General features: G+C 46.1%; 2 protein-coding genes across 2 annotated transcripts; both read left to right on the top strand.

Moving 5' to 3' along the window:
* Positions 1–1,041: 1,041 nt before the first annotated feature.
* LOC121570625 (mannose-specific lectin) lies at positions 1,042–2,026 on the top strand. The gene is given in 4 exon segments (XM_041882095.2): positions 1,042–1,354; positions 1,639–1,728; positions 1,730–1,874; positions 1,877–2,026. Coding segments are annotated over 4 exon segments (348 nt in total). The 5' UTR covers positions 1,042–1,264; the 3' UTR covers positions 1,900–2,026.
* A 3,830-nt stretch (positions 2,027–5,856) lies between these two features.
* LOC121570626 (mannose-specific lectin) lies at positions 5,857–7,072 on the top strand. The gene is made up of 3 exons (XM_041882096.1): positions 5,857–5,946; positions 6,306–6,400; positions 6,685–7,072. Exons 2-3 carry the CDS (start codon positions 6,311–6,313, stop codon positions 6,943–6,945), a joined length of 351 nt encoding a protein of 116 aa, XP_041738030.1. The 5' UTR covers positions 5,857–5,946; positions 6,306–6,310; the 3' UTR covers positions 6,946–7,072.
* The last annotated feature ends 11,866 nt before the right edge of the window (positions 7,073–18,938 follow it).

Genomic DNA, 18,938 nt, shown 5'->3' with positions numbered 1-18,938 from the left:
ATTGCCTTTCACTTAATTCCTTACATTCTCATGTGTGAAATCTAATTGAATTGCATGGACTATTGGACTAAAGTGACATTGAGACAGCTGTTGCCAATTCCCCTTCACCTCATCCCTCCCTTGACCAGTTCTAGCATGTCAATCTTGGTGGGACAAACAACCAATTTTTTTTAGATGCATGCCATCAAAGCCACTACACAACTCTAAACAATACATTAAATGCACTATAACGGTGACAAACAGTGCCCACAAACTTTTAGGGTCTAGATAAAGCTGTCCCGACAGTGGAGCTTATGGCTGACTTGCTTAAATAAATATGGTTTCTACTGACTCCATGTGGGTTTCTGTAACTGGATAAGAACCTCATTCTCCTTCAACACTCAAGAACATTCACTGTCTTCTTGGTCAGCAACTCCAGTGTAGATTTGGCTTTGTGTTTTAGGGTTATTGTCCTGCTGAAAGGTGAATTAATCTCCCAGTGTCTGGTGGAAAGCAGATTGAACCAGGTCTTCCTCTAGGATTTTGTCTGTGCTTACTCCATCCCATTTCTTTTTTATCCTGAAACTCCCCAGATCCAGCCACCACTATGCTTGAAAATGTTGAGTGGTACACAGTAATATGTTGTATTGGTGACGATATCCAACCAAAATTGAGTTCTGATCAGTTTTATATAATAACTCGAAAAATTGAAAAGTGAGGTGTAACTTAGCATTGGGACTTTTGATGTGTATACTAATGCAAATCCATATGTTACGTTTACGCTACCTACCCTTTAAAAATGGGCACAGCTCTGGTCCCTCCTCCATTCCCCTCCCATGTCCCTGTTGATATAAACTGGGGTGTCAGTGCATCTCTCCCCATTCTTCTTTCACTGCACCTTGTTTAAGACTCCAACACTGAGTGAGTATTGAACTTTACCTAGTGATTTATTGTTCTAAATACCTGCTCATCTTTTTATATATATATTTTTTTATATCTGCTCAACGGTGATCTATTGCCTACAATGCTGCCCTCTTGTGTTTTCAATGCACTTTAAAATATATGTGCATTTCAGTTGACTTTGGTTAACTTTTTATTTCAAAGATTGGTCTTAAATTTTACTTTTGCATTGCAATACACTACTGCACTATTTTGTCCTGTGGGGTATATACGTAATATATACGATAACTCTATCCAACATTCCTTAATATACTTTTTTTGTGAAAGAGTGTACGACCTGGATTTCTGTACATTGATAACCCAAACATCTCATTACACAGTCATCATGAGCAGGAACTACTTGTCCAAAAATGATGAGCTCCGTAAGGGAGACTTCCTACTATCCAACAACCGAGAGTGGAAAGCTGTCTTTCAGGTTCGTTACTTCAACATCAGCATTGTTAATATCTGTCTCAGTTTGTACAGCAGTGCATGTTGTTGTCACTTCTTGTACTGCTTTAGTTTGTACTGCTCTAGTGTTCTACACCTCGAGAAGCAGCTGTAATTACTTAAATCTGTTGAACAAAAAGTAAACTGCAGGTGCTTATCACTCAATGTAGGCTACATTCATGAATTGGCTTTGGTTCTGGAGAACATCAAGAGTGTGTTATTAAATAACTGTTTTGTGATAGTACTGTATATGTGTGTCTATCTCTGTAGGACGATGGCAACTTTGTGATCTACGGCTGGAAGCCCATGTGGTCTTCAGACACGGCCGGCCCCAACCCTCACCGCCTGTGCATGCAGGGAGGACTGCAACCTGGTGATGTACACACAGGAGGACTCCCCCATGTGGCACACCAACACCTTTCAGACGAGCTGCAAGATGTGCCGGATCCACCTAAAAGACGACGGCATCCTTGTGCTGGAGAAGGACGGAGTAGACATCTGGAGCTCAACGAATCCTCCGGCATGAAATGAATGAAGTCACAAAGAGTGAAGCTTTTTTTTAAAGTCTGCTACTACAGTGCATACATCTCTGACTGTCTGAATTGGGCAATCTCGTAACTTTTTATGTGTAACCAATAAAACAGTCTGTCTCTTTTAATTGTGTCAGTATTGGATTGTCATTAAATCAGTGCTTCTCAATTATTTTCTGTTACGCCCCCCTTAGGAAGAAGTAAACATTTCGCACCCCCCAACTCTCCGCTGCGACTGTAAATAGTATCATTTGTCTATAAAATTGTTATAAGTACACCTCTGCATAACATTGTATCCTTATTAACATTAAATATAGATCAACTTACAACAAAGAATAACTTTATTAACATTGTTTTTTAGTCTGTAACAGAAAATACTTAAAGTGCATCAATTTGCCAGAAATTAAGAAAATAATTCAATCCTTATTTAAACTGTAAACATTTTTTGACCATTTGATACTGAAAAATAATATAAAATATAATCAATAAATAATAATAAATTCAAATTGATCAGCAACATTAACTCAGGAGCACAATATATGAAACACTTTGACCTATAAAACAAAAATGAATAAAACTATTTGTGCTGATTTTTTTTAAATCAAAATGAGGAAGTCAGGATTAATGACTACAATGAGCACGTTTTGCAGTGCACAGCTTTTCGAGGCGGGGTTTGAAGCATGATACTGCAACTCTCAGCTCCTGCTCAATGTTTAGCTGGGACCTGTACTTGGTCTTCAGTGCAGCAACAGCAGAGAAGCCAGTCTCACAAAGATAAGATGTTGCAAAAGGAAGAAGAATGCCCATGGCATGCCTCAACATATAGAGTCCCAGAACCAGGGTGTGACAATTTAGTTCATTTAGCTTTCCAAATATGTCACTGAGGTAGGCCAGTTTTGCCAGGAAGTTCTCATCACTACATTTTTCTGCGAGTTCATACTTGTGCTCCTGCTCCGAAAACATTCTTATCTGCTCTCTGAGCTCAAAAACTCGGGACAAGACTTTTCCTCGTGACTGTGAAACAGCACAGCTTGATGTTCAGCTCCCATCTCCTCACAGATAGCAGAGAAGACTCTTGTTTTTAGTGGTCTGGTCTTTATAAAATTGACTACACCTACAATGTCAGTCATAACCTCACTTAATTCAGAGGAAAGGTGCCTTGAAGCCAGTGCTTCTCTGTGTATAACACAGTGTGTCCACTCAGCATTAGGTGAGGCCTTCTTGATGAGTGCCCGAAGTCCTTTTCTCATCCCTGCCATGGTCTGTGCACCATCACTGCAAACACCAATGCAGTTCTCCCACTTTAGCCCATTCTCAGTCAGGAAGCAGTCCAGCATTTTGAATAGCTCTTCAGCTGTGGCTCTGTCTCTGACATATTTACAAAAAGTAGATCCTCACACAGGGAGTTTGTCATGTCAAAACGTACATAAGCGATAAACAAACAGTCTTTGTTGCTGTCAGTTGCTTCATCGAACTGTAAGGCAAAACGTTTGTCTTTGAGTTTATCTACCAGCTGTTCTTTAAGATCGTTAGCAATGTCATTTATACGTCTGGCGACAGTGTCATTGGACAGAGGGATAGTTTTTATTTTTGCAGCACTTGCGTCATCCAGCATGACAGAGACCATGTCTAATGCTGCAGGCAGTATCAGCTCCTCTGCTATGGAGTGGTTTTTTTGCACTGAGCAATTTGGTACGCCACCTTATATGATGCTAACAGTGCTCGCTGGTTTACTGAAGTAGCATTCACAAAGCGGGACGATTGTTGGCAATATTCGGCACGTTTTCGCTGAAAAAAACTCAAGCGGCTTATCAGCGTGATTGGGGTGTAATGTCTTTAAGTGACGCCTTAATTTATTTGGCTTCATGCTGTCCGCTGCCAACATTTTTAGACACAGTAAACACACGGTCTTTCCTCGTCTCCCACCGTAGTCACAGTGAAGCCAAGCGCTACATACGCCCGTCATATTTCCTCGTCTTAGCTTTCGGGAGACTTACGTTTGTCTCATTATCTCCGTCTCTCTCCGCCTTTCTTTTCATCCCTGTTAAATATTTTTCCATGGTGTCTCTTAAGGGTTTGTTATCTGCACTTCATATCTCCTGCTCTGTGCTGTGTGCTCTTGTTCGGTGCAAAAAAAACATACTCCCTGGGGGGAAAAAAGCACGTTACACGGGGTCACACGCGCCCCCCCTGGCATTGCTCCGAGCCCCACCAGGGGGGCGCGCCCCACTATTTGAGAAGGACTGCATTAAATGAACATCTTGATAAATTGGGTGGGGTAAGGGGGGGTAGAAGGATTACTTTATCCTATCCCAGGTATTCCTTAAAGAGGTGGGGTTTCTAATGTCTCTGGAAGGTGGTGAGTGACTCCGCTGTCCTGGCGTCGTGAGGGAGCAGTTGGCGGGCTCAGGTAGAGGTAATATTGTGAGCACAGGGGCTTATGGCACAGTAGCAGGGCCATCCACTCCGTAGAGACTGTGGCAAGGCAGGGCATGTCCAACGCTGTTGCCCCCACCCACAACAGGCCCGCATAGATTTTTTGCTCCCCCTGCTGCGGAAGGGCCAGCAGTGGGGTTGGCGGCACCATCAAGAGCCCACAGTAGCTGCTGAACGAGAGACCGCAGAGCCTTACCTTGTAGATAACAAACGCTTCGGCACTTCGGCGCCCTTACCGGGTAACCAGAGGTAAAACCTCAGGAAAGTATTGAGACACTAATGCTGCATTTAGACGAGGGACGCCAATACCGTCATACCAGTCGGCAGAGCGGGACAAGAAAGCAAGCAAGAAATACTGTGACGGCAAAAGCAAGCCAGCACGACAGTATGTGTTGCTATGGTGATTTCAGTAAACAAACAGTGCAAATCAACATCCGGTTGAAAACAACGTGATGGCAAAAGTTGAAATAGTTTAACTCTGGTGGCAAGTCCCGTCTACCGTGGCGGCTGACGGCATTCACTGTCATTCTCTCATCGAAAACAATGACATCTGGTTTTCCGTCTACCTCGTGCCATCTAAACGCAGTATTAGAATTGTGGTCGGGAGTCCGGGATGACCATATTTAATGGGGGGGGGGGGGATAACGTCACTTATTGATATCATGCGTATTTGAGTGCCTTTTAATCACGTGTGCTGTGTGTTTATGATTGCCTTTCACTTAATTCCTTACATTCTCATGTGTGAAATCTAATTGAATTGCATGGACTATTGGACTAAAGTGACATTGAGACAGCTGTTGCCAATTCCCCTTCACCTCATCCATCCCCTGACCAGTGCCGATTCTAGCATGTCAATCTTGGTGGGACAAACAACCAATTTTTTTTAGATGCATGCCATCAAAGCCACTACACAACTCTAAACAATACATTAAATGCACTATAACGGTGACAAACAGTGCCCACAAACTTTTAGGGTCTAGATAAAGCTGTCCCGACAGTGGAGCTTATGGCTGACTTGCTTAAATAAATATGGTTTCTACTGACTCCATGTGGGTTTCTGTAACTGGATAAGAACCTCATTCTCCTTCAACACTCAAGAACATTCACTGTCTTCTTGGTCAGCAACTCCAGTGTAGATTTGGCTTTGTGTTTTAGGTTATTGTCCTGCTGAAAGGTGAATTAATCTCCCAGTGTCTGGTGGAAAGCAGATTGAACCAGGTCTTCCTCTAGGATTTTGTCTGTGCTTACTCCATCCCATTTCTTTTTTATCCTGAAACTCCCCAGATCCAGCCACCACTATGCTTGAAAATGTTGAGTGGTACACAGTAATATGTTGTATTGGTGACGATATCCAACCAAAATTGAGTTCTGATCAGTTTTATATAATAACTCGAAAAATTGAAAAGTGAGGTGTAACTTAGCATTGGGACTTTTGATGTGTATACTAATGCAAATCCATATGTTACGTTTACGCTACCTACCCTTTAAAAATGGGCACAGCTCTGGTCCCTCCTCCATTCCCCTCCCATGTCCCTGTTGATATAAACTGGGGTGTCAGTGCATCTCTCCCCATTCTTCTTTCACTGCACCTTGTTTAAGACTCCAACACTGAGTGAGTATTGAACTTTACCTAGTGATTTATTGTTCTAAATACCTGCTCATCTTTTTATATATATATTTTTTTATATCTGCTCAACGGTGATCTATTGCCTACAATGCTGCCCTCTTGTGTTTTCAATGCACTTTAAAATATATGTGCATTTCAGTTGACTTTGGTTAACTTTTTATTTCAAAGATTGGTCTTAAATTTTACTTTTGCATGGCAATACACTACTGCACTATTTTGTCCTGTGGGGTATATACGTAATATATACGATAACTCTATCCAACATTCCTTAATATACTTTTTTTGTGAAAGAGTGTACGACCTGGATTTCTGTACATTGATAACCCAAACATCTCATTACACAGTCATCATGAGCAGGAACTACTTGTCCAAAAATGATGAGCTCCGCAAGGGAGACTTCCTACTATCCAACAACCGAGAGTGGAAAGCTGTCTTTCAGGTTCGTTACTTCAACATCAGCATTGTTAATATCTGTCTCAGTTTGTACAGCAGTGCATGTTGTTGGCACTTCTTGTACTGCTTTAGTTTGTACTGCTCTAGTGTTCTACACCTCGAGAAGCAGCTGTAATTACTTAAATCTGTTGAACAAAAAGTAAATTGCAGGTGCTTATCACTCAATGTAGGCTACATTCATGAATTGGCTTTGGTTCTGGAGAACATCAAGAGTGTGTTATTAAATAACTGTTTTGTGATAGTACTGTATATGTGTGTCTATCTCTGTAGGACGATGGCAACTTTGTGATCTACGGCTGGAAGCCCATGTGGTCTTCAGACACAGCCGGCCCCAACCCTCACCGCCTGTGCATGCAGGAGGACTGCAACCTGGTGATGTACACACAGGAGGACTCCCCCATGTGGCACACCAACACCTTTCAGACGAGCTGCAAGATGTGCCGGATCCACCTAAAAGACGACGGCATCCTTGTGCTGGAGAAGGACGGAGTAGACATCTGGAGCTCCAACGAATCCTCCGGCATGAAATGAATGAAGTCACAAAGAGTGAAGCTTTTTTTTAAAGTCTGCTACTACAGTGCATACATCTCTGACTGTCTGAATTGGGCAATCTCGTAACTTTTTATGTGTAACCAATAAAACAGTCTGTCTCTTTTAATTGTGTCAGTATTGGATTGTCATTAAATCAGTGCTTCTCAATTATTTTCTGTTACGCCCCCCTTAGGAAGAAGTAAACATTTCGCACCCCCCAACTCTCCGCTGCGACTGTAAATAGTATAATTTGTCTATAAAATTGTTATAAGTACACCTCTGCATAACATTGTATCCTTATTAACATTAAATATAGATCAACTTACAACAAAGAATAACTTTATTAACATTGTTTTTTAGTCTGTAACAGAAAATACTTAAAGTGCATCAATTTGCCAGAAATTAAGAAAATAATTCAATCCTTATTTAAACTGTAAACATTTTTTGACCATTTGATACTGAAAAATAAAATAAAATATAATCAATAAATAATAATACATTCAAATTGATCAGCAACATTAACTCAGGAGCACAACATATGAAACACTTTGACCTATAAAACAAAAATGAATAAAACAATTTGTGCTGATTTTTTTAAAATCAAAATGAGGAAGTCAGGATTAATGACTACAATGAGCACGTTTTGCAGTGCACAGCTTTTCGAAGCGGGGTTTGAAGCATGATACTGCAACTCTCAGCTCCTGCTCAATGTTTAGCTGGGACCTGTACTTGGTCTTCAGTGCAGCAACAGCAGAGAAGCCAGTCTCACAAAGATAAGATGTTGCAAAAGGAAGAAGAATGCCCATGGCCCTCTGCCCTAAGAGTGGATACTGCCTCTCTACACTCAGCCAGAATTCACTCAGTGTCTGTGATGTGAACCTCAGTCTCAATGTGGAGTCAGACGTCATATCAATGAACTGGTCCTCCTCTGCAGAGCTGAAACCAGTTGGAGCTGGTGCATTGAAAGGATCTCTCACCCAGTCATATTGGGAACTGTTTTCAGGGAAGTACTTTTTAAAGAATCCCATCAGTGATGAAATATGCTCCTTAATATATGGAATCACTGAGGTGGCATCATAGTCAGTAGTGTCAACAAATTCATGCAGGTTCTCGAATGAATCAGTATGTCCTTCATCAAGTCGCCTGCCCCACATTGCAAGCTTTCGAGTGAAAGAGCTGACCTTGTCTGTGACCTGAGGGAGGTGTTTATCTTTCCCTTGAAGCTGTAGATTTATGTCACGATCGTCGTACGGAATAGACCAAGGCGCAGCGTGATGAACGAACATGTTTATTTATCTATAGTGATAAATACTGACAATGAACAAAACAACAAACGACTCATAACGTCCTAGGTAACATAGACCAACACGGAACAAGAACCCACAAACACAAAGGGAAAAGCAGACAGTTTAAATATGGCTCCCAATCAGAGACAACCAGCCACAGCTGACACTCGTTGCCTCTGATTGCTAGTCACTCAGGCCAACATAGAAATAAACAAACTAGAACTCCCAACATAGAAACAGAACACATAGAATGAACACACCCTGGCTCAACATATAGAGTCCCAGAACCAGGGTGTGACAGTACCCCCCCCTAAAGGCGCGGACTGCGACCGTGCCTCCACTAGAACAAAACAGGGGAGGGCTGGGTGGGCATTCCTCCTCGGCGGCGGTTCTGGCTCCGGGCTTGCCCACCACCCTCCAATAATCCCCCCATAGCGCCCCTGGTCCGGTCTGGCCCCGCTGGCTGGAGCTGAACTGGACGTAGCAGGAGCGGTTAGCTTCAGCTCCGTTGTGGAGCAGTTGACCGGTACCTCATTAGGCACCGGTGACCCAGGCACGGGTTGTGCCGGACTGACGATGCGCACCCCTGGCTTAGTGCGTGGAGCAGCAACAGGCCGGACCGGGCTGACGATACGCACCCCTGGCTTGGTGTGTGGAGCAGGAACGGACCGGACCGGGCTGACGATACGCACCCCTGGCTTGGTGCGTAGAACAGGAACGGGCCTTACCAGGCTGACGACTCGCACCCCTGGCTTGGTGCGTGGAGCAGCAACGGGCTGGACCTGGCTGACGATGCGCACCCCTGGCTTGGTGCGTGGAGCCGGAACGGGCCTCACCGGACTGACGACTCGCACCCCTGGCTTGGTGCGTGGAGCAGCAACGGGCCGGACCGGGCTGACGATGCGCACCCCTGGCTTGGTGCGTGGAGCCGGAACGGGCTTTACCGGGCTGACGACTCGCACCCCTGGCTTGGTGCGTGGAGCAGCAACGGGCTTTACCAGGCTGACGACTCGCACCCCTGGCTTGGGTGCGGGTAGCAGGAACAGGCTGGACCAGGCTGACGACTCGCACCCTGGCTTGGTGCGAGTGGCAGGAACAGGCCGGACCGGGCTGGCGACGCACACCGTAGACTTGGTGCGAGTGGCAGGAACAGGCCGGGCCGGGCTGGCGACACGCACCGTAGACTTGGTGCGAGTGGCAGGAACAGGCCGGGCCGGGCTGGTGACGCGCACCGTAGACTTGGTGCGAGTGGCAGGAACAGGCCGGGCCGGGCTGGCGACGCGCACCGTAGGCTTGGTGCGAGTGGCAGGAACAGGCCGGACCGGGCTGGCGACGCACACCGTAGGCTTGGTGCGAGGGGCAGGAACAGGCCGGACCGGGCTGGCGACGCACACCGTAGGCTTGGTGCGAGGGGCAGGAACAGGCCGGACCGGGCTGGCGACCCACACCGTAGGCTTGGTGCGAGAGGCAGGAACAGGCCGGGCCGGGCTGGCGACGCGCACCGTACACTTGGTGCGAGGGGCCGTAACAGGCCGGACCGTACTGGGGACACACACCACTGGCTCTACCCCGGGATCTGGAACGGGCCGGACCGGACTGGTAACACACCCCAGTACCTCTCGCCGTGCCTCTAAACCTTCTTTCCCTACTTTGACCAGTGGCCCCCGTAACCTGGTGGCCTTCTGAATACGCCCCTTTTCTGCCTCCGTCAGCCCCGTCGTCCATGCCCTGTGCCCCCCCTAAAAAAATTGTGGGGTTGCCTCTCGTCCGTCCGACGATGACACTGCTGACGCCGCTGCTCCTCTCTCGCCAGGGCCTTAATCCTAGCCCATGGTCCTTTTCCCCCGAGCATGTCCTCCCAGGACCACACTTTGCCCACCTGGGCCATCGCCAACCTCTCCATCTCCTTTCCCGGCGCTTCCTCCCATGTCCAGTCTGCCTGCTCCTGGACACGCTGCTTGGTCCTTGTATGGTGGGTTCTTCTGTCACGATCGTCGTACGGAATAGACCAAGGCGCAGCGTGATGAACGAACATGTTTATTTATCTATAGTGATAAATACTGACAATGAACAAAACAACAAACGACTCGTAACGTCCTAGGTAACATAGACCAACACGGAACAAGAACCCACAAACACAAAGGGAAAAACAGACAGTTTAAATATGGCTCCCAATCAGAGACAACCAGCCACAGCTGACACTCGTTGCCTCTGATTGGGAGTCACTCAGGCCAACATAGAAATAAACAAACTAGAACTCCCAACATAGAAACAGAACACATAGAATGAACACACCCTGGCTCAACATATAGAGTTCCAGAACCAGGGTGTGACAATTTAGTTCATTTAGCTTTCCAAATATGTCACTCAGGTAGGCCAGTTTTGCCAGGAAGTTCTCATCACTACATTTTTCTGCGAGTTCATACTTGTGCTCCTGCTCCGAAAACATTCTTATCTGCTCTCTGAGCTCAAAAACTCGGGACAAGACTTTTCCTCGTGACTGTGAAACAGCACAGCTTGATGTTCAGCTCCCATCTCCTCACAGATAGCAAAGAAGACTCTTGTTTTTAGTGGTCTGGTCTTTATAAAATTGACTACACCTACAATGTCAGTCATAACCTCACTTAATTCAGAGGAAAGGTGCCTTGAAGCCAGTGCTTCTCTGTGCATAACACAGTGTGTCCACTCAGCATTAGGTGAGGCCTTCTTGATGAGTGCCCGAAGTCCTTTTCTCATCCCTGCCATGGTCTGTGCACCATCACTGCAAACACCAATGCAGTTCTCCCACTTTAGCCCATTCTCAGTCAGGAAGCAGTCCAGCATTTTGAATAGCTCTTCAGCTGTGGCTCTGTCTCTGACATATTTACAAAAAAGTAGATCCTCACACAGGGAGTTTGTCATGTCAAAACGTACATAAGCGATAAACAAACAGTCTTTGTTGCTGTCAGTTGCTTCATCGAACTGTAAGGCAAAACGTTTGTCTTTGAGTTTATCTACCAGCTGTTCTTTAAGATCGTTAGCAATGTCATTTATACGTCTGGCGACAGTGTCATTGGACAGAGGGATAGTTTTTATTTTTGCAGCACTTGCGTCATCCAGCATGACAGAGACCATGTCTAATGCTGCAGGCAGTATCAGCTCCTCTGCTATGGAGTGGGGGTTTTTGCACTGAGCAATTTGGTACGCCACCTTATATGATGCTAACAGTGCTCGCTGGTTTACTGAAGTAGCATTCACAAAGCGGGACGATTGTTGGCAATATTCGGCACGTTTTCGCTGAAAAAACTCAAGCGGCTTATCAGCGTGATTGGGGTGTAATGTCTTTAAGTGACGCCATAATTTATTTGGCTTCATGCTGTCCGCTGCCAACATTTTTAGACACAGTAAACACACCGGTCTTTCCTCGTCTCCCACCGTAGTCACAGTGAAGCCAAGCGCTACATACGCTTCGTCATATTTCCTCGTCTTAGCTTTCGGGAGACTTACGTTTGTCTCATTATCTCCGTCTCTCTCCGCCTTTCTTTTCATCCCTGTTAAATATTTTTCCATGGTGTCTCTTAAGGGTTTGTTATCTGCACTTCATATCTCCTGCTCTGTGCTGTGTGCTCTTGTTCGGTGCAAAAAAAACATACTCCCTGGGGGGAAAAAAGCACGTTCCACGGGGTCACACGCGCCCCCCCTGGCATTGCTCCGAGCCCCACCAGGGGGGCGCGCCCCACTATTTGAGAAGGACTGCATTAAATGAACATCTTGATAAATTGGGTGGGGTAAGGGGGGGGGTAGAAGGATTGAACCCTGGCAAGACGGAGCTGCTCTTCCTCCCGGGGAAGGACTGCCCGTTCCATGATCTCGCCATCACGGTTGACAACTCCGTTGTGTCCTCCTCCCAGAGTGCGAAGAGCCTTGGCGTGACCCTGGACAACACCCTGTCGTTCTCCGCTAACATCAAGGCGGTGACCCGCTCCTGCAGGTTCATGCTCTACAACATTCGGAGAGTACGACCCTGCCTTACACAGGAAGCGGCACAGGTCCTAATCCAGGCACTTGTCATCTCCCGTCTGGGATTACTGCAACTCGCTGTTGGCTGGCCTCCCTGCCTGTGCCATTAAACCCCCTACAACTCATCCAGAATGCCGCAGCCCGTCTGGTGTTCAACCTTCCCAAGTTCTCTCACGTCACCCCCTCCTCCACACACTCCACTGGCTTCCAGTTGAAGCTCGCATCCGTTACAAGACCATGGTGCTTGCCTATGGAGCAGTGAGGGGAACGGCACCTCTGTACCTTCGGGCTCTGATCAGTCCCTACACCCAAACGAGGGCATTGCGTTCATCCACCTCTGGCCTGCTGGCTCCCCTTCCTCTGCGGAAGCATAGTTCCCGCTCAGCCCAGTCAAAACTGTTCGCTGCTCTGGCACCCCAATGGTGGAACAAGCTCCCTCACGACGCCAGGACAGCGGAGTCACTCACCACATTCCGGAGACATTTGAAACCCCGCCTCTTTAAGGAATACCTGGGATAGGATAAAGTAATCCTTCTACCCCCAACCCCCAAAAAAAATTTGTAAAGTGGTTATCCCACTGGCTATTGGGTGAATGCACCAATTTGTGAGTCGCTCTGGATAAGAGCGTCTGCTAAATGACTAAAATGTAAAATGAGAGATGCGGAGATGCGATTCGCCACCTGGTTGTCAGAAGGGGGAAAGGAGAAGATTAGTTGTGTGTCGTCTGCGTAGCAATGATAGGAGAGGCCATGTGAGGATATGACAGAGCCAAGTGACTTAGTGTATAGCGAGAATAGGAGAGGGCCTAGAACTGAGCCCTGGGGGACACCAGTGGTGAGAGCACGTGGTGCGGAGACAGCTTCTCGCCACGCCACATGGTAGGAGCGACCAGTCAGGTAGGACGCAATCCAAGAGTGAGCCGTGCCGGAGATGCCCAGCTCTGAGAGGGTGGAGAGGAGGATCTGATGGTTCACAGTATCAAAGGCAGCAGACAGGTCTAGAAGGACAAGAGCAGAGGAGAGAGAGTTAGCTTTAGCAGTGCGGAGAGCCTCCGTGACACAGAGAAGAGCAGTCTCAGTTGAATGACCAGTCTTGAAACCTGACTGGTTTGGATCAAGAAGGTCATTCTGAGAGAGATAGCAAGAGAGTTGGCTAAAGACGGCACGCTCAATAGTTTTGGAGAGAAAAGAAAGAAGGGATACTAGTCTGTAGTTGTTGACATCAGAGGGATCGAGTGTTGGTTTTTTGAGAAGGGGTGCAACTCTCGCTCTCTTGAAGACGGAAGGGACATAGCCAGCGGTCAAGGATGAGTTGATAAGCGAGGTGAGGTAAGGGAGAAGGTCACCGGAGATGGTCTGGAGAAGAGAGGAGGGGATAGGGTCAAGCGGACAGGTTGTTGGGCGGCCGGCCGTCACAAGTCGCAAGATTTTAGCTGGAGAGAGAGGGGAGAAAGAAGTCAAAGCATAGGGTAGGGCAGTGTGAGCAGGACCAGCAGTGTCATTTGACTTAACAAACGAGGATCGGATGTCGTCAACCTTCTTTTCAAAATGGTTGACGAAGTCATCCACTGAGAGGGAGGAGGGGGGGGAGTGGGAGGAGGATTCAGCAGGTAGGAGAAGGTGGCAAAGAGCTTCCTATGGTTAGAGGCAGATGCTTGGAATTTAGAGTGGTAGAAAGTGGCCTTAGCAGCAGAAACAGATGAAGAAAATGTAGAGAGGAGGGAGTAAAAAGATGCCAGGTCCGCAGGGAGTCTAGTTTTCCTCCATTTCCGCTCGGCTGCCCGGAGCCCTGTTCTGTGAGCTCGCAATGAGTCATCAAGCCACGGAGCTGGAGGGGAGGACCGAGCCGGCCGGGAGGATAGGGGACATAGAGAGTCAAAGGATGCAGAAAGGGAGGAGAGGAGGGTTGAGGAGGCAGAATCAGGAGATTGGAGGGAGAAGGATTGAGCAGAGGGAAGAGATGATAGGATGGAAGAGGAGAGAGTAGCGGGAGAGAGAGAGCGAAGGTTGCGACGGCGCATTACCATCTGAGTAGGGGCAGAGTGAGTAGTGTTGGAGGAGAGCGAGAGAGAGAAGGATACAAAGTAGTGGTCGGAGACATGGAGGGGAGTTGCAGTGAGATTAGTAGAACAACAGCATCTAGTAAAGATGAGGTCAAGCGTATTGCCTGCCTTGTGAGTAGGGGGGGACGGTGAGAGGGTGAGGTCAAAAGAGGAGAGGAGTGGAAAGAAGGAGGCAGAGAGAAATGAGTCAAAGGTAGACGTAGGGAGGTTGAAGTCCCCCAGAACTGTGAGGGGTGAGCCATCCTAAGGAAAGGAACTTATCAAGGCGTCAAGCTCATTGATGAACTCTCCAAGGGAACCTGGAGGGCGATAAATGACAAGGATATTAAGCTTAAATGGGCTAGTGACTGTGACAGCATGGAATTCAAATGAGGAGATAGACAGATGGGTCAGGGGAAAAATAGAGAATGTCCACTTGGGAGAGATGAGGATTCCTGTGCCACCACCCCGCTGACCAGATGCTCTCGGGGTATGCGAGAACACATGGTCAGACGAGGAGAGAGCAGTAGGAGTAGCAGTGTTTTCAGTGGTAATCCATGTTTCCGTCAGCGCCAAGAAGTCGAGGGACTGGAGGGTAGCATAGGCTGAGATGAACTCTGCCTTGTTGGCAGCAGAACGGCAGTTCCAGAGGCTGCCTGAGACCTGGAACTCCACGTGGGTGGTGCGTGCAGGGACCACCAGGTTAGAGAGGCAGCAGCCACGCGGTGTGACGCGTTTGTATAGCCTGTGCGGAGAGGAGAGAACAGGGATTGACAGAGGCATAGTTGACAGGCTGCAGAAAATGGCTACAATAATGCAAAGGAGATCGGAATGAAATGAACTAAACATCTGGGAAAGGAGAGAGCGAGGCCTCCCTCACCACAACACCCAAATATAACTCTCCCAACTTCCACCTCAGAAACTATAATTGTTGTAAACTACAGCGGTTCAATGTTTTCTAGGAATAGACTAACTTAGTTTATTCAGCTAGCTAACTTGGTACAGTATTCTTCCGTGAAAATCGTCCAGGGCACCTAGTCATAAGACGCCACAGCCAACTAGCATGCCGGACTCCAACAACACGGTTTAGCACCAATACTCGGCCACAACAAACCACCAGTGTGTCAACACGCCAAGCAGATCGTTCGTGTCCGTGTCTAACGTTGTGGGTTAGTCCCGACAGCTTGAGCGAGTCCGTCGTCAACATATTCAGCCAGTTAGTTAGCTAGAATAGTTAGCATACTAGCTAGCCATTGCTTTCAGACAAAGAAGAAACCCCTCCTTTCACGGCACGAACACACAGAGAGAGCCAAGCTAACGTTAACTAGTCACCCATGTCCCGAATTCCTTGAACGACTCTGGCTATCAATATGTAAAAACAAAACACAAATGTAGATTGTGACTTACCCCTAGCAGCTACTGTTAGCTAGCCAAGTGCAAAGCTAGCCACTGAATTGACTCAGCCAGTTCGCGTCTGTTCGCTAGGTCGTTCCAGCTATTGTTTACTAGTAGCTATCCAGGTAGCAACAAGCTAGCTAAATTTCAAGCACAGTAGCCACTTACTACCTAACGTTACTTCCTATTCCCTAGACCTGATCCTTCCCCTGCCTGCCACTCCTACTTACTCTTCCCTAGACCAGAGTATAGAGTATAGTTCAGTACAGTAGAGTAGAGTTCAGTACAGTACCGTACAGTAGAGCACACATTAGTAGAGTACAGTACAATGTAATATACTCTACTCTACTGGGCTGTACTCTAATGTACTGTACTAAACTATACTCTAGTCTACTTTTCTTTACTGTACTGTACTGAACTATACTCTACTATAGTGTACTGTGCTCTACTGTACTGTACTGAACTCTACACTACTGTAGTGTACTGTGCTCTACTCTACTATACTCTACTCTACTCTACTGTACTGTACTATACTCTACTCTACTCTACTGTACTGAACTATACTCTACTGTACTGTAGTGTGCTCTACTGTACTGTACTGAACTCTACTCTACTCTACTGTACTGAACTATACTCTACTCTACTGTAGTGTGTGCTGTGCTGTGCTGTATTGTGATGCCCAAACTTGTGAAACATAGATGTCTATGATTGGTACAGATTTGGTCTTGTTTGTGGGCAAAGCTCATTAGAATATTAGCCAGTGTGTAGAATAATACACAAACATGCAAAGGAGGATATTAAATGTTTCTACCTTTGTGTACCTATTCAGTATAAATCACCTTGAAGAGAATGGTCACATAAAAAAACGGAGGGAGATTTTACTGTCATTCTGTTAGCAAAATGTCCTTGCATCCTATCTCCTCGCCTCCTTCTCGACCATACTGGAGGAGAAGGTCCCTCCCATCACATCTTGTTCTCCAATGCATTTTGAGAAGGAGGCAAGGAGAGACGATGCAAGGAATCAAGGAAAAATGAATTGAGAAAGAGTCTATAATTGCTACTATTGTGCTGTTTTTCCAGTCCAGGGGTGCCACCCCTCAGCCAAACAGAAAAAGCAGCAGCCACATTGATCAAGTCTGTAAATCAGTCAGGTCAAATCAAGTGAACTAATTTCAAATCAGTACCAGGTTGATTAGCTGCTAGGCAGTTTACCAACAGACACTGAATCTGGGAACATTTGACCAATAGGCATAGCAGTGCTGAATTACTGCTTGAGTTATTTCATATTAAGCATAATGACATAACTCACACTGAACAGTCAGTACAGTTACACACACTCTTGCCATATTTAACTGTGTACACATTCAATTCAGTTTCTGAGTACACCTCTGTTTTGATATCTCCCTTGAATCGTTCCAAATGTCTGGTCATGTGAAGTCATTTAGGCCTGCTTGTTTTCATTTAGAGATCTGAAGGGTGTTTTTTGAGGAGACATTCCAGACTTATTTGATTGGATGTGGAATTTTTTTAAAGAGAGTGTCAGTATGATCCCGAAATGTGTCCTTCTTCATTCTTGATAATTGAATAAACTCATCTAAAAACACTTATTCCTCACAACTATGTCATTGGAAATCGCAGTTAATATTAAAGTGCACAACATGTTAATTGCTAAGATGACTGAGAAGAGAGAGTGTCTGGCATGATCCCAATCATCTCAGCACCCAGATGTCCAGACAAAACTTTTCAAAAGGATTCGGCTTTATTTGTCACGTTACACTAAACACACAATGGATAACATTTCTAATCTATTTTATTCTAAAAGAGAGCCTTCTTGTCCTCTCTGTGGTCTCCTCCATCAGCTCCTGACTATAAACCACCTTATTCCCTCAATGTTGCATATCGTTAACTCACCAGTTTCATCGTCTTCTCCTCTCCTCCACAGACCACATCCAGCCTGTAAGTATCCCATCGCCTCCTTAGCTGGGACATGTTAATGGTCTCTGATTCCACTTGACATTGGTTCTCTCTGTCAGTGGATTCCTCTGATCATTGCATACATGTAGTTACAGGTTTTAAAGAGACAAGGAGGAAGGTCGTAAGAAAACAGTACATTAATTACATGTAAAGACTGTTATTAGGAGGGAACTAGGCTTAACATGTGGCTATGAAAAGTGTTATCGTACTTCACTGGTAGATTTTGGTAATCGTTTTTTGGGTGCAACTCATCCCTTATTGCAGAGAATGCTCCATATTCTCACTTTAACTACTGTACAGGAACTACATGTCCAAGTATGATGAGATGCATAAGGGAGACTACATGTGGTCCAACAACAAAGAGTGGAAGGCCTTCTTCCAGGTACAGTATGTGTCTAGAACATGTATACAAGGCAGTTTCTTAAAGTGTTCTTAGAGTTAATGTAGATTTCCTTGTAACAATATTCATTATCAACATCCAGGGGTCAAATCATTATATCTCTATATATCTCCCCATCTGTCTCCATAGGAGGATGGTAACTCTGTGTTCTATGGCTGGAAGCCCATGTGGAACTCCGACACTGCCGGCTGGCGCGACGCCCACTGCCTGTGCATGCAGGACGACTGCAACTTTGCCATGTACAAGAGGGACGAGAAGGCCATATGGCAAGATGGCGTAGTAGTGCAGTTGTGTTTTTATCGTATGTCTGTAAATAGCCTGTAAATACCCTATTTTTCTGTATTTTTCGTACATATTTCCATATCAGACTTTTCATCCTTCTACAAAATATACTTTCCTGCAACCCGCCTCACTCAATGTGGAACGGATTCTATTATTGACTTACCTTTATCTAGAATCTAGAATCTCCAGTTGAAACTTGCTAGCCAGCTAGCCAGCTAACTAGCTACTTGCTATTAGCCTCAGCTAGCGGTATTTCACCCAGAACATTGGATTTTTTTCTGCAGCATTAATTAAAATCACTGGACATGAATCACCGGATATTCGGCCAGTCTGCACAGCGCGTTATCGACCCAGAACATATCAGTTTTTCCGCCGGAATCACTGAATCACTGGACCTTTAACTCCGGATTCATCGCTATCAGCTAGCTACAACAAAACGGACGCTGTGGTCTGGCTAATCATCCTGAGCTAGGCCCATCTCCGGCTATCTACCTCTCTGTCAACCGGACGGGACCACCTAGTGTTGACACGGAGCCCCGCCGATCCTACACGACTGGTCTGCCAACGAAATCGTCTGATGTGGTTACGACGTTAACCACGAAGATTCCATCCATCT

This window comes from Coregonus clupeaformis, chromosome 7, assembly GCF_020615455.1.
Source record: "Coregonus clupeaformis isolate EN_2021a chromosome 7, ASM2061545v1, whole genome shotgun sequence".
NCBI classification, from domain to species: Eukaryota; Metazoa; Chordata; class Actinopteri; order Salmoniformes; family Salmonidae; genus Coregonus; species Coregonus clupeaformis.
This window is presented reverse-complemented; position numbering and strand designations above follow the sequence as displayed.

What these genes read in the sequence shown, in the direction of transcription:
- LOC121570626 (XM_041882096.1), top strand. Translation starts at nt 6,311, where the DNA reads ATGAGCAGGAACTACTTGTCCAAAAATGATGAGCTCCGCAAGGGAGAC. An exon ending in AGTGGAAAGCTGTCTTTCAG is followed by an intron (nt 6,401 to 6,684) that starts GTTCGTTACTTC and finishes CTATCTCTGTAG; the next exon opens with GACGATGGCAACTTTGTGAT.